The 16,750-nt window shown below is 44.9% G+C and overlaps 1 protein-coding gene across 1 annotated transcript in view; it reads left to right on the plus strand.

Annotated features, from left to right (window-relative positions):
• The window catches only part of DNAH2 (dynein axonemal heavy chain 2), a 2,945,517-nt gene that overhangs the window by 2,291,731 nt on the left and 637,036 nt on the right, over positions 1-16,750 (plus strand). Inside the window, exons 65-66 of the mRNA XM_085638712.1 lie at positions 10,239-10,355; positions 11,432-11,596. Coding sequence (XP_085494838.1) covers positions 10,239-10,355; positions 11,432-11,596 — 282 coding nt within the window. The remainder of the gene's footprint in view (positions 1-10,238; positions 10,356-11,431; positions 11,597-16,750) is intronic.

Raw genomic sequence — 16,750 nt, forward strand, 5'->3', positions numbered from 1 at the left:
AAAGTAACTCATTTCTTATTCCACTAACTTCACTAGATTTGGGAATTTCAAGTTTTATCTTGAGTGTAATGAAAATGCTGATACTGTAGGTTTGTTAGAAACTATGGATAATTTTGGATTTTCTCTACTGGTTACCAACCTCACTGTTTCGGCGAATCACACACTTGGTGGTATTTTCTTGAACGATCGTTCCCTAAGCTATGTCTCCACGTTATCGTTTATTTGGTTGGATCATAAAGGGATTATTTTCAAGCTTGAACCCCCAAATCTATGCTTATCCTTATTTAACTTAGGTCAAACGTGGAAAATTTGCCCCTGGCACAAAATGCATTCTAGGAAAGTAGGATCCACTTTTTAGGTCTCGCCTGACCCAGCGCATGCGCTGGTCTGGCGAGACATTTTGTGAGGGCTCCAAAAAGTGCTACCAGGCCAGCCTAGAGCCACAGTGCATGTGCGCGGGCGCGCACGTCGCGCTTTACCGCGATTACTTTCACTTTCGAGGCCGCTTTGATGTTTGATCGCGATGGCGATTACTTTTTCGGCCTCACGGCTGCTTTGATGTTCTCTGTGAGGATTCAATAGATGGCAGCAGTTAAAACAAGCATTGGCATAGCCAATAGGTCTCGCTTTTGGGACCTTATAAGTGTTAAGTTATGCAACTGTTGCATGGCTAAACACTTATAAGGTCCCAAAGGCGAGACCTATTGGCTATGCCAATGCTTGTTGATGGTGTCATACTGTTTTCTGACTACTCTGGCTGGGATCCTGCTAATCAGGTCTCCAGTCACTGAGCTTCTTCCCTAAAATGGCTATTTTGGGTACCTTAGTACATTCGTAATTGGCTGATGGTGTATCCTAGTAAGTCCCTAGTATATAGTACTAAGGTACCTATGGCCTAGGTACACGGGAGGTCCCCCATGGGCTGCAGCATGTATTATGCCACCCATAAGGAACTCTCCAAACTCTGACTACAGGCCTGCCATTGCAGCCTGTGTGAGTTGGTGCTTGCACCTCTCACAAAATAAATACGTTTCCTTATATCTAACATCACTGCACTTAAAACCTCTAAGTCACCTGTCTAGTAGGCCTTTCAGTCCTAAAAGGCAGGGTGCTCGGTTCTAAGTGTGAGGGTGCACTGGCATGAGCAGGACACCCCTGCAACTTTCGGAGTCCATTCTCCTGGATTGTCAGTGCATCACCCATTACGATATATCGAGTGGCCAGGCTTCATTATACGATGACCATATCTAAACTGGCTGTAACAAACCCTGTCATGTTTGGTTTTGAACATGTTGGAATCATACCCCCTGTAAATCTCCTTTAGGAGGCCCTCAGTGCTCCCGGTACCAGTCTCCGTACCAGAACCGGACAGCAAGCTAATGTTGCTGCCGACATGAGACATGATTCTGCCCTCCTGCTGCTAGCCAAGCTCGAGCAGGGGTAGGCAGAACAATAAGCATCCTGTCACAGGAAGGTGTGACCACCTCCCAGACAGGGTTTACTGTATTGGGACAGTGTGGGGGCCACCGCCACTCAGACTGCTTGAGGGGCATATTTGTTGCCCTCCATGCATTCTCCAGCTCAAACCAGTTCAGGGAGCCGTTTGCTCCTGCTCTGGCGCAAAGCTGGACAAAGGGCATGGGAGTATCCTCCCCACTGTCCAACCCCTCCTCTGGAAGGGACCCCTAAATCATCTCATCCCTTTCCTTATGGCACTTATGGGCTTACCTGAGGGTGGGGCCTTAGATTCGTCGTGGGATTCGATTCAGATCAAACTCTGCGTCCTTTTCAACCGTCTGGACATCCTGACCAAGTTGTACTGACCGCGTCGGACTGACCGCATCGGACTGACCACATCTGATTTCACTTTGGGAACTAGACTTTAACAGGGAAGATTCTGTCTGCTCTTGACCGTTTCATTCTACAATTCCGCTGCACCGTCAGTTTCCGTGCTCCATACAGGGCCTGTGGACATCGAAAGACACCCGAAGGAATCTCCCTTGGAGTGAAGGAGTCACTCCCCTGCATCCGCAGACACGGCAACGTAGCTGACCGATTTGCTGGTCCTGGGCTCCTACGGACTCCAAGAAGTTCAGTAACACCGGAGGTGGTTCTACAACTTCTTCGAGGCCTGCACTGTCTTCAGACCGAGTTTGAGGCCAGAATCTCTCGTTGGCACTTCCGGAACCGAGTCCCTGTGCACTGTCTCCAGAGATCTTTGGCCTTGTCGAGGAGCTTCTTTGATTCTAGTAGGCTCCCCTGCTTGCTTGGGGCCTACCCTGACTTACTTGAAGGTGGTGAGTCTCTTGGACCTTGCTGGCCCAAACACTGTACCTTTTTATCTTCTTCCATGTGTTGCCGTTGCCAAAGCCTGTTAGTGCTCCCGCCGGACAGCGAACCCTAGATAACAACATCCAACATGGGGCAGTTCGTACACCATTCCTGGTCCTCCTCAGCGTCACCTGGTCCATGTAGCTGCAGAGACAAAGGGACGTCAAATCCCCTGCAATAGCTGACATTGGTGGGCTCTCGACTGCCGTGCCCCCTAGTCACTCCTGAGTCACATAGACTCTGTCCCCTCTGCTTGCAGGTACTACTCTTCTTGAATCCAGCCTTGGATTCCACCAGACACTTCCAGCTTCTTCGCCAGTAGTATCTTGCTTGAAGTCCTCCATTGTAGTCTACGGCGGTTCCTAACATCACTTTGTACCTATGCACCCAGCTTGCCTGAGGCAGGTAACCTGGTCTCCTGGATATACAGGGGTGGAGTGACTCTCAAACCGTCCGTCTGCCCCAGGGTGTCTTCCAAGTCCGCTACGAAGGGTTCTTTTTCCTAAGAATTGCAACGGAACTTCCCCATTGACTTACCTTGAGTACGCGGCCATGTACTCACTCAGCACACGGCCTCCATGGGGTTCCTGGGTCCTTACCTTGAGTGGTTCCTTGGTCCCTCAGCACTTCTAAGTCTTTTGGGTCCACTCTTGACTTCGGTCGTTAGTCGCATTCCACTATTTTTGTATATGGTTTGGTCTCCCCTGGAGCCCATTGTATTTTCGTGCTACTTACCTGTTGTATTATCAAAGTATTGTGTGTATTGTAATTATATCTCCGGGTAGGCGATTTTGCATTGGGTTAGTGAGTTTCTGTAATAAATAGCTGTTTTTCTAACTACACTGTGTGGTTCTTTTTCACTTAATCTGCACTATAAGATTAGATACTGGTGAAGCAAGCTGCTTTACACTCCTCCTAGACTACGCCTGAAGGCTGCTCTCCACAGCTACCATCTTAGAGAGCTTTCTAACGGTGTCTAAACCACTAAAAACACCAAAAGGGTTGTTTGGATTGGTGCAGGGTGCTACACTTGAAAAAGTGTGCACCATATTCCAAGCCATCCTCCTACAGACACCAGCAACTTTGATTGAGGCATTGACAAACTCAGATCTTCACTTAGATGAAAACGTACATCGTAATGTTTCTGAATATACATGATGGGTTACTAATACTCTCAACTCTATATATAGCTCCACTTAAAACAATGGCGATTAAGCAGAGCAAGCAAGCTGCACCCTGGTTTTTTGAGACTCTGGGTTTAAACAAAAATGCCAGTGACCAGAACTAAAAAGGAGGAAACATTATGATCCCCTTTTGAGAAAGAGAAATATAAATCATTAATTCATGAGTATAAAGCTCTTATTTTCCAAGAAAAAAATAAATATTTCTCGGCCAGTTCCTCAATAAAACTTATTATGACAATTAAAGTTCTCACTAATCTCCCAAATATTAATAGTAATGGCATTATTCAGTAATTTTGTAATGAGCCAGCAAACATCTTTCAAAACAAAGTAAATATTATCTATCAAAAATGTGCATCTTCTAGTCAAAAGGACACCCTATCACAGTTTGCCACAGAATCCGCATAAGTCTTCCTGTCTGCTTTATAATTTTTCTACTCTTACTGTGAAGTAGGTACTTGACCTTATCTGTTCCATCAAGTCAGGAGCGCCTTATGACCCCTGCCCTTCAAAACGTTTGCATCTAGCTACTGAAATATTTGCTAAGAATCTCACCAAGATTTTTAACAATAACATTAGTGCAGGTAGTTTTACAAAAGCTTGAAAAAAAGCTACAGTTTTTCCTTTAATTAAAAAAAAAACCTGTGCCTACTCTCTGGACCCGAAAAACGATTGTCCTATATCACTACATTCCATGCCATTGAAAATATTTTTTTAAAGCTATCAATCAAGAGCTTACATCTTTCCTGGATAAGCATTAGCTCCTAAATTCAGCTCAGTTTGGCTTTAGAAGCAACCAAAGTACAGAAGCAACCCTTGTCACTGCTATGGACAAAATTAGATCTATTGTTGATGGCAGTGGGAAAGTAGTCCTCATTCTGTTAGACTCTCAGTGGCATTTGATACTTACAGCCACTCTGCATTGATCACTCATCTAAATCATCTAGGGATTCGAGATGAAGCTCTGAACTTACTGAACTCTTACCTCATAGATCAAGAACAAGCTGTTACCACTAACAACCTCTCATCTTTTACCTTTTCTCTCTCATGTGGAGTGCCTAAGGGATCGTTCTTAGTCCAGCACTTATTATTCTTTATGTTTCTCCTCTTGCCTAGCTTATCTGAACCTTTCATTTTTCAGTAGTGTCATATTTAGATGACATGCTGTTTATTGTATCCATATATAAGCAATCAACAAGAGACGTCCCTGAGATTTCATAAAGGCATGCAAGAAAGTGTACTCTGTATGAAGAAGAATTGTTTGAAGCTCAAGGCCGAAAAAAAACAGAAGTCCTACTCTTCGGCAAAAAGTCTACTTTCTGGTCCTCTTCTTGGTGGCTGGTGAGCTTGGTTTTCTTCCCACTCCGGTAAAATCAGTGAGCAACTTTTTTTTTGTTTAAATTTCTTTATTGGTAATTTTCTTTTTAACATGACTATCATCACGGATTCGTACTAAATTATTTAGATGTACATAACAGAAATGCAAATCCCATGTGCTCAATAACATGATCCATCACGGTAGCATATAACCAACATTAATGTGCTATTCACATGTATAAACATTTATATCTTTCATGAGCTTATGTTCTAGTGCCTCTGCATGCCATTGCCCACTGTGTCTAGCTATATAATTATTTGTAAATTGGTATCATTGCTATCCGCTTCTTACTCTTAACACATTATAGCTGAGCAATTATGACAGGAGTTTGCATATGTGTATCACATACATGTAAATCTTTGTCATTCAGGCCTTTTCGTCAATTCCCTGCATATGAGGAGTAAGGGTGTGAATGATGATAGAGCGCAGTTAATGGTCATCAGTGAATACCAGTGAGTCGCATTTACAAGAATATGCATTACAAACTGAAACTTATAACATAAAAAGAACATCCGCCATCTTTAAAATACAGACAATATCAATTATGCATGATTGAGTACGAAGGTGCATTATCGGTACATTTCCATCCATCCATCCATGTGTCTAATGGCACAAAGGACCGGCAAATAGCCGGGAACTAATCACACAGTACAACCCTAGGAAACACCTTCGCTCCAGCCACGCCTTTTTAGCAACAGTTCCCAGAATTTAGAGAACGAGAGCTGGTGGCAGGATGTTTTCCTATAATGCCGCCAAACTGTGGAACCTCCTTCCCCTGCAACTCAGGTCTAACCCTATTCGGCTCTCCTTCCGTAAGCAATTAAAGACCTTTCTCTTTAACGTCCATAACTAACCTCCAGATGATCGCCTCTGGCAAATGACCTCACTCTCTAGGTAGCACTTGGACGCCTCAGTGCAGCAATTCGTGCTTTATAAGTCTACGTTTCATTTCATTTCATTTCAAGTAGTGAACACACCAGGACATAATAACTTGCCAACAGAGAGGACCTTTGTGCCTGAGGACAGGTATAATGTAGGGGTCTATCCGTGGCGGGCAGGGGTAGAGCGACAAATATTTACTCTGCATATTTTGAATCAGGTCAGCTCCACCTAACCGGGAAACAGGGGGTCGGTGGGTTTATCCCTGAGTAACTGTTGGGGCAGTATCAACTGTGATGGGGTTTCCTGTCTGTAAGGCAGAGAGCAATGTATCCCAGCAGTGCGCCATGGGAAATTTACGAAGCCCTGCTGTCTCTTCTCTATGTAATGCTGTGCTTTCCACCTGCGCCCATATTATGAGTGAGCGCTTCCAGCTAAGTATCTCAGGTGGGACTGCATTTTTCCACTTTTTAGTTATGAGGCGTTTTGCGGTGATAAGGCCTAGATCTCGGAACTTCGAGGTGACTTTAGTTTTTTTTGATCTAGTATAAAGCCCTAGAAAGCAGACCTCCCATGACAACGGTAGTGTTGTGTCTGTGCATGAAGCTAGAATTGTGACTACTGCTTGCCAATAACGCTGAAGAGATGCGCAGGCTCACAGCATATGAAGCAGGTCTGCATCTGGATGTTGACAGCGTGGGCATGTAGAGGTGATGATGTGGAAGTATCTATTTATCATGTCCGGCGAGAGATATGCCCTTTGTATAATATATGTTTGAATAAGCTTGAACCTCGAGTTTCTTGGTATGTTCCTGGCGCCCACTAATATGGCATCCCATTCCTTGTCTGTCCAATGCTGGCCTCTATCCGCCTCCCATCTTACTCTAAGCCATTGCATCGGCCTCTGCGTGTGTGTGAGTGCTTCCACCAACCAATGTACCACATGTGATCCCGTTCCCATTGTGTGTAGATATTGTACTAACAGATGTGACGGTGGTTCAATTGCCAAATCTCCCCAGGCAGTCAACAGAGCCCTCAGGAGGGAGGTATGTAAGAGAAATTGGCCCGCTGGCAATTCATTGTCTGCAACTAGCGTCTCGAATGTTCATAATGTGCCATCTCGATATAAGTCGCCCAGCGTGTCAAGCTCTGCCGCATGCCAGATCACCAGAGCTGCCTCCGAGGTACCTAGGCTGCCCCTTGGTGTCCCCATGAGCGGTAAAATCGGGGTGTATGGAAGTGTCTGACAGGTAAGATATAAACTTCTTTTATAACATTTATGGGCTAATCCCAAATGCAGCTGTGGCAGCCGTGGAACTTTGGCGATGGGATGGAACAGGTGGCAACTTTGGGAGTGGGTCCAGGGCTAATGCATGGTCACTGTGTCTTCCAGGCTCTTTCCATTCAACCACTTTGTCGTCCATTGGAGCTGGGCAACTAAATAGTACAGTTCCATATTAGGGACCGACAACCCTCCCTGGGAGCGTACAACTTCCACAAAGTAACACGGGTCTCCCTTTATTCGATATCAAGTCCCGGAACATTCGCTCCAGGTCTCGAAATGTCCTAGGTGGGACATAGAGTGGGAGATTTGAAAAGTAATACAGCAGGTTGGGAAGCATAATCCTTTTCAGCAAGGTGATGTGGCTTATTACGTTTAACGGAAGCGTCTTCCAGAATTGCATTTGAGCGTGAATGGCTGATATTGCTCTTGCTAACTTACCTTCCATCAAGTCTTCAGGTGATCGGTATATAAATACGCCAAGATATCTGAATGTGGTGGGATACCATGTGAGGAGTGTGCCAGTTAGACATACGTCCACCTCTGGTGTGTTAGCGCTGAATGAATATATCCCCGACTTGGCCCAATTAACCCGGAGTCCTGACTTCTCCTCAAAGGTTTTAAGTATATCCGCAATGGACGTCGGGATTGCAGTAATATCGCGGAGATACAACAACAAATCATCCGCATATAGGGAGACAGCATGCAGCCCATCTCCCAACCGTATCCCCCACTCCTCTCCATCTCTCCGGAGCAACATTGCCAAAGGCTCCGTAGTTAGGGAGAACAGCAGCGGAAATAGCGGGCACACTTGACGCGTTCCCCGCCTCACTCTGATGCAGTCTGAAATTAACCTGCCAATACGGAACCGAACAGGGGTCCGCTGGTACAATAAACGAACCATGTTTAAGTAGTGCTCCCCTAGTTCATATTTTCCCAGCACAGCTGCCAGATAAGGCCATTCCAATGAATCGGAGGCCTTCTCTAAGTCTAGTACCAGACAACCCGAACGAGACCAGGCATGCGTTCGTACCGTTCCACTCTAAAAAATCTGCGGATATTGAGGGAAGTGCAGCGTGCAGGAACAAGCCCATTCGGATCGGGGTGCACCAACGTTTTTACGAGAGGCGCCTAGCTAATAGTGAAGCAAAAATTTTATAATCTGTATTAAGGAGAGCTAATGGACGATAGGAGCCCAGGGAGTCAGGATTCTTATCAGGTTTAAGGAGGAAGATCAACAGCAGAGACTCATTCTGCGTAGCAGTGAGGGTTGAGTCATCAAGCGCCGTTTCATATACTTTTAGCAATTGTGGTACCAAAATGTGTATGTATGCTTTATAAAATTCAGTCGGCAGGCCGTCCGGCCCTGGCGTCTTCCCATTAGATGGGGAAAAGATACTGTCTCGAAGTTCCTCCGAGTGAAGAAGGGCATTTAGCTCTTCGCTATGTGAGCGCGTGGGCCGCTGCAGATTTAGACCATCCAGATATGTTTGTATCTCTAGGGGTGTGACTTGCACGCGTGACTTATACAGATCCTGATAGTGTGACACAAACGCACCGTGTATAACCTGCTGCGTGTACGCAGCTTCCCCGGTCGACTTCCTCACCGATGCTATGGGTGCCGACAACTCATTCTGACGAATGAGCCATGAGAGCAGTTTGCCTGCTTTATCGCCTATATTATGGGTCCTTGCCGAATGCGCCGCATAATTAAGGCATCTCAATCGTTCTAGCAGTCGCGTGTGTTCCTCCCGGAGGCAACCGAGCTGTCCCTGAGTGTCATCTATGTCTGCATCAGTGAGCAACTTGGGAGTAATTTTTGAGGATAAGCTCACCTTGTTTAACCAGATTAGTCTGGTTACTTCCTCGTACTTCTACTTTTTCAGAATTCTCAAGAAAGCTTTCTCTTTCATTCCGCTTGATTTCCTGAAGTCAGTGGTGGCTGTTCTGATTTTGTCTTTGGTTGACTACCGCAATGCCTCATATTTGAACATACAGCAATTGTCACTTAATAAGCTTCAAGCAGGTCAAATTGCACATAAAGCGGTACAAAATGTAGGGCCCCAGGGTCTTCGATCAAAATGTATTTGGTATATTCCACAAAGAGACCTCCATAGTACATAAAGTGACCCACTAATTTGGTGTGGTAGGTGTTTCTCCTGAGCAACAGCCAGAGCTTCAAATAATCTCCCCTAATATATCAAGTCTTCAGTAAGACTCTAAATACCTGTTCTCAATTAGGCTTGTTTTCCTTTGGGTTTTTTATGCCTGTCTGTTTCCCACTAGCTAGTTTTAGCATCAAGACTCCTATTGGTATAAGTGTGCTCTACAAAACTCATTTAAATGTTCTTTCAACTGTGTTTCTTTAACAACTTTCCTCTGTATTGGCCTTTCTATAACAACATTTCTGTGTAAGGATTTAGTTAGATCCTTTGATTTTATGCTCCAAGATAGAGCTACATACACAGAATGGTCACTTTAGCTGGAGGTCCAGCCATGATCATACAGGCATTCATTTTCGAGACCATAGAAGCTCGGTAAAAACACATTGTGTGTAATGTTTGTCCAGCTTAAGTATGGTGAGAAATCTTCTGGATCACTAAGCAAGAAGTCTGATTTGTACAGCGTTGACAGCTTCTTTAAAATTGTATAGCCTAAATATGTTTAGAAAAAAATATATTTTCTTAAATATTGTTTACAAAAATATAGTTCCACTCAGATTCATTCTAGAAAATCTACACCCAATAGAGTGATAGTTTTGTGAGCATGGTCTAGGCTACTATATATGTATGTCAAAGAGTACTTTTGTTATCAGTATGCTGACAAGTATCCTCAGCGGCATCAAGTAAAAACTCAGAAGATTGAGACTTTATATGACTCTACAGATACCAGTCCTATCGTGATTATGCATTGCTTGGTAAGTCTAGACAGAAGGGTGTGTCCAAGCATACTGCTTAGTACTAGATGGCTTCATATCTTATGTACCCGTCCAACATCACAGTTTATGAACCATGTATTGCTACTTTTATAGTTGGAAAGTAGTGATGGAGTGAGGAATTAATGAGATAGTAAACATTTATTGAGAGACAGCGTGCCTGCTATTTTTCATAGTATATTGCTACTTCTTCTCATGAGTTACCTGGGCTCTCCCCATCACAACTCATGCCTTCTTTCTTTCTGTTGACAGATGTATGGCCGTATTTACCGGGTAGTGGAACCCAAGCGCCTCCGCATGAATGCTGCCATGGCCCAGCTGGAAGAAAAGCAAAAGTCTCTATCAGAGCTGCAAGCCAAACTTCGGGAGGTGAGCATTGATCCAGAGTCTCCCCTCACCTGTCTTTTGGTGTCATTCATTACAAAATACCATTAAATTAAATTGAGGTGCAGTCTTACTACAACTTGGAGATGCAATGGCAAATGCTTTTTTGCTTTTCTTTAATTTAAATTATGTGAAATTTGTAAGTTGCTATTATTTGAGGTACTGTGAAGCTCCTAGAGACATGAAGAGGCCCTCCGCTTCCTTGGCTTCACTTAAAGAACCAACTGATCTCTTAGAGTTCGTAGGGAAACAGTAGCAACTCATGAATCATCTACCCTATAGGAGGTGTTGCTCTCTGAGCAGCTACTATGGACATTTATTTTTACCTCTTGTTAAGTTACATCTATTTCTGAGCAATACCTCAGGACAGGTGAAGAACATGTAGCTGTTGCATAAATGCAAACCAGAAAGAATCATGAAAGAATGATCTGTGTCACTACGTCAGGGTGTCGTTGTATTGAGTGGCTCATCACAGCTATCTGGTAAACAAAGGATACATTTCAGATGAAGTCGAGATCTAAATCTTGAACCACTGTACCCCAGATTCACGCTGTTTTGCTAATTATTTGCTTTTGTGGTTTTCTGAAGTGTACTTGATCGGGGTCCTGTTTGAAGATTCAGGTGAAGGGGCTCTTTAGAGTGGGATTTGGGAATTCCACTTCTCACTTATCCCTTGAACATTTCTGCTTCTTCTCAATCCTTATTTAGGCAGCTTCCACTCAGTGGAAGGTGAAGGTGAAAGATACATTGACAATAAGATTGAAAAAGAGCTGAGGTCCAAGGCAGCTCAGTTGTTTGAAAAATGCACACAACGCCTACAGGGAAGTGCTGGCTTATCAAACACCTGTGGAAACAATTTAAGTATATATAACACAGTGTATACATCGGACCTTTTAGGCTGCTGCCTTTAATTGAATTAAACATTTGGAGCACATTCCTTTCTTCCTTGAAATCTGTGGAGAAAATATCTTGGGAATAGAAGCTGTTAATCTGTTAGATAAAAAATGTCCATCTGACAAGATTGCCTCTACATGACTAGATTTGGTGCATTCCTTCATCAGGTGGGAGAGAAACTGGAGCAGCTAAAACAACAGTACGATGAAAAACTGAATCAAAAGGAGGAGCTGCGGAAGGAGTCTGAGGTGATGGAAATCAAACTGGATCGAGCAGGGAAGCTGGTATCTGGCCTTGCAGGGGAGAAAGAGCGATGGGAGGCGACAGTCAAGGTAAGCTCACACTTAAGTGACCACTGGAGAGTTTTGAGAATTTTGTACCAGCGTGCAAGGCAGTGTCAGGGAGAGCAAGGGGAGGATTGATTATATATGTCGATCTCAGGTTACAGGGCAGATGGTCTGATTTAGGTTGGAACTCCGACTTCATGTTGTGGCTTAGGTTTTATAATAAGGGCCACAAGTAAATTTTTATAATGCGATCTTACCGGGCCAGAGTACTGCAAGAGTGGATGAGCTAGAGAGTAGGCCCGCTCGCATATAGGAGCAAGGGGCGTCGATGCCTCATTTGATTTTAGCTGGCGATTTCAGCTGCCATCTGTGTCCAAATCTGAAAATTGATGGGGGGGATTGGTCATCGTGTACTCTGGAAGAGGGCCCGCATATGGAACATACAAAGGAGGGAAGGGTGCTATGCAAGTTACTAAACACACATACCCTTACACACACCATGGTTGTGGCCGAAGTTAGGAAGGATAAAAGGGTACACCCCACCTTCAAAGGCAGAGGAAGTGTTTCTTTTATTGATTTCATCCTTGTTTCCAAAACACTTAAAAAATGGGTCACAGATTTTAAAATATGTCTGAGTATCTTCAGTGACCATAATCCCCTAGTTAAATCTCTGCAAGACCCCACCTAGAGTGGGGGGGGGGGTGGCATGTGCCACAGACCAAGGCAGGAGGTTGAGATGGTCACAGGGTAATGGCAAAGCTATAGAGCTTTAGTGAAAGATGGTGAACAGCTCATCGCGGACTGTTTAGACCCAAATGTGGAGGGGGCTGAACTAGTCAAGGCTTTCGCGGGTGTTGCCCAATTAATTGATGGTCTGCTGAGGACCACAACACACAAAGCTAGATCAAATGACCCAAGGTGGGTTGACCAACAGTGCTCCCGTGCCCTGAGAGAGCTGAAAGTTGCTCTAAAATCCTCCCCAAGAGACAAGAGCAGGCTGACCCTTTGCAGGATAAATTATAAATTGGCAGTAAAAGGCCGTAAATCCAAATTACAACAGCAGGCTTGGGAGGACCTAAGGGAAGCAATAGAGCTAAAGGACACAGCTGCCTTTTGGAAAGTTATAAACGATTCTTGCTTTCAAGAGGCAAACAAACCCAGGGTAGCCAATAACATCCTGTCAGAGTTATGGCATGAGCATTTTTATCGGCTCTATAATCACTGCTTGGCTGAGGCCCAGTCAGAGGATGACGGGGGGAACAGGCCATGAACCCGATAATTTTCTCTCTGGGTGAGATCAAGGCAGGGATTGAAGGTCTGACCCGAAACAAGGCCCCAGGCCCTGAAGGGATTCCACCTGATCTTTTTTTGAGCAAAGTAGATCTTTGGGCACCAATCCTGACCAGAGTAATTAACGCAGCAGTAGACATAGGAATGCCCCATCCTGGTCCACAGCCACGATTGTTCCTATTTTTAAAAAAGGCAACAAGGATAGCCCACTTTGTTACCGTCCCATTTCCTTAATTGACGTGTCAGCAAAAGTTTTAGGACGGGTTATCCTCAGCTGGTTAATGGACTGGGCTGAGGATCATCCTAACTGACGCCCAATATGGCTTTAGGCCAGGAAAGTCAACCACCGATCAATGTCTTAACTTATATTTACTGGTAGCCAAGTACACTATTGCTAGTCAAGAAACCATGTACCTGGCATTCATGGACTCGACGGCGGCTTTTGACCGAGTTAACCGTAGGAAATTATGGCCAATCATGGGCGGCCTTGGCATGGACCCCGGACTTATTAACATTTTAAAAGCTTTGCATCAGAACACTACCGCCACAGTTAGATGCAACCAGGAGGGAAGTACCACCGACCCTTTCCCATGCTTAAGCGGGGTCAGACAGGGTTGTATCCTGGCCCCTTTTTTGTTTACTTTGTACATAAATAGTTTGGATCAGGCACTTAGCACTTTAAAGGTTGACACACCGAGGATTGGTTCAAGAGGGATCCCTGTCCTGCTCTATGCGGATGAAGCAGTTCTCCTCGCCCGTACACCCAAAGGGCTTCAGGGTCTGATAGACGGCTTTGTTTCCTTCATGGAGAACTTAGATCTGTCCCCCAATCTATCCAAGTCATACATTATGGAAGTGGGCAAAAAACAAGCAAAAAGTATGATCATATGATTGGTTCTCACTGCTTGGGAAAAGTGCACTCTTTCTCGTACCTGGAGATTTTATTTGATGGATGTCTAAATTTCAAAGATCTTTTAGAGGAGAAATGCCGTACGTTAGCTAGTTGCTCTGGGTCGATCATGAATTTTGCACGAAGGCTAGGCCGTTGGTCACCGGAGCAAATTCTGAGATTATACAGCTCTATGTGTTGTGCCAACGTTCTTTATGGAAGCGAGGTATGGGGATTCATTGATGCGCAGCATTTACAAATAGAGGAAAATAACTATCTTCGACGCTTGCTTAAAGTGCCTCAGAGCTCACCTTCCCACATTATCCACGAACAACTTGGCGTCAGTTACATCAGGGAAAGGCTGGAAGTCAAACCCCTAGTCTGCTGGTCCAAAATCTGGGCAAATACGGAGGCCACATTCAGCAGACAGATCATAGTAGACTGCCTCGCCTGCGACCGGGGATTGAACATTCCATGGCTCAAGTATGTGAAGGAGACTCTAGAAGGTATAGGATGCGCAGATCTTTTTAACAATCCTACAAAAATATCTATGCAGGATAAGGCCCTGGTTAACGACCGGTTCCTCAAGCATGTCATAACACTCAGGGAAGATAGGGAGCTGATTAAGCCGACAGTGAGAGAATATCTTCTGACCAAATCATGCGTGGGTATTGAGCCTTACTTATCCTATTTTTATAATGCCTATGACAGAATTTTAATGACATGGTTTAGGCTTAATCTTTTGCACCATATATTAGCTGACCTGGCAGGATTTACTTCGTCTATAGAGTTGAAGGGTCCGTGTGGCTGCGGCCATCGGTCTCCACAGGACACCCTTCACTTTGTTCTATTATGTCCTTTTTATTCACAACCTAGGAGTTTCTTTTTAAAAAGTATTTTAAAGAATGGTAGATTTAAACATGCAAGGGTGGCCCTGTTATTTTTAAAATTGTCCACAGACGCATTAACCCTGTTCTGTACTGTAAATTTTTTAAGGGCAGCCGTCAGGCTCAGAACAACAAGGGGCATTAGGTGAACATATGTGGCCCGTGAAGTTAGTCCTTTAATGGCCCCAAGAATGAATTTGCTGAGGGGAGGGGTTCTTAATCGCGGATGAACTGAATATGTACTATTTTAAGCTGTCAAACCGTCTTGTTTTTATATCATGATGTATTTTATCTGTACTTTTATGGTATTTTTTCATACCGAATAAAGTATTATGATTGATTGATTGATTGGCTTCTCCCTCCTCTGCCGCTTCTTCCTCCTCCTCTACCTCTTCTTTCTCCTCCTCTTCTTCTTCATGACAACAAATAAAAAGCAGCACAACTTTAAAAGACAGCACAATTGCTAACAGTGCCAGTGAGGAGTGTGGTGCCTCCTTAAAGGCAATAAAGTTTTGGATAGCCTGAGTTTCCAGTGGTAACCTATTTTAGAGTCTAGGACCCAATGAACAGAAGGCTCTTCCTCCTGCACATGCTTTTGTACTCACGTATTTTAAGTAGAAGAGCAGCACTAGAGGGGAGGATCCTCAACACAAGATTGGATTGACTATTTCAGAGGGAAAAAGGAGATACATTTTATAATATGCCCTTTTAACCAAACTAGCTGTCTGTAGGAAAGTAGGATCTGCTTTCATGGTTATCCACACTTTTTGCTTAGTGTCAGTATGTTTGTGACTAGTCTAACTGGAATCCTGATAATCAGGATCCCTGCCACTCTGCTTGATCACTAAATTGACCACGGTAAGTACTTTTGTACCTCCACAAGTGGCTACTGGTATACCCTTGTGAGTTCCTAGTATATGGTACTAAGGTACCCAGGCCATAGGTACACCAGGGGTCTCCTACGGGCTGCAGCATGTATTGTGCCACCCATGGGAGCCCACTCAAACTGTGACTACAGGCCTGCCATTGCAGCCAGTGCGAGTTATTGCTTGCACCTTTCACGACAGATAACGTTTCCTTATATCTGAGGTCACTACACTTAAAACCTATATATCACCCCTATGGCAGGCTCTTCAGTCTTGAGGGCAGGGTGCTTAAGTTATAAGTGTGAGGGTGTCCCTGCATGAGCAGGACACCCCTACAAACCCTACAGTCAATTCTCCAGGATTCGTAAGTGAGATCAGCCTTTTTGATACATATAGTGGACATCATTCGTTGCGAGATGTCTAACTATATAGAGGCTGCACTGAACCCGGTCATGTTTGGTATCAAAAATGTTGGAATCATACCCCAACACCGATTCCAGTATTAGAAGCATGGTCCCATGTAATCAGAGGCTCCCTGGGGTTCCTCCCTGTACTCCCGGTAACAGCCATTCAGGGCTGACAGCATGCTAGTGCTGCTGCCCACCACAGACATGATTCTGCCCTCCTGCTGCGGAGCCAAGCTCGAGCAGGGGAAGGTAGAACCATAGGTTTCCTGTCACAGGGAGGTGTGACCACCTCCCAGACAGGACATAGTGTATTGGGCTGGGGTGAGGGCGCTTGCCAGTGCCACCAGACTGCTTTGAAGGGCACATTTGGTGCCCTCCCTGAATACTTCAGTTTGAACCAGTTCAGGCGAGCCCTTGGCTCCTGCTCTGGTGCAAAACCGGACAAAGGACATGGGAGTATCCTTCCCTCTGTCTACAACCTCCTCTGGGAGGGACCACTGAGTCGTTCCAACGCTTACCCTAGGGGACTTAAGGGCTTACAATGGGATGGTTCCTTAGATTTGTCGTGGGACAATACTCACAACTGACACCACGTCACTCTTCGACCATCTGGACACTTGGACTTTGCTGGACTTCGCCTGGAACCAAGAATGCATCAAGGAAGACTCCTGCTGCTCCTGGTCTTGCTGTTCTGCATGTCTTCTTCGTCGTCTGTGTATGTGCTTCTTCCAGGATCTTCAACAGACCTGAGGCCATCAAGGACACCCAAAGTATTCTCCCCTGGAGTGAAGAAGTCACTCCCCTGACTCTGCAGGCACCTCAATGACCGGTCTGTTGCGCCTGATGTCCCACGGACTTCA

This window comes from Triturus cristatus, chromosome 12 (genome assembly GCF_964204655.1).
Source record: "Triturus cristatus chromosome 12, aTriCri1.1, whole genome shotgun sequence".
NCBI lineage: Eukaryota > Metazoa > Chordata > Amphibia > Caudata > Salamandridae > Triturus > Triturus cristatus.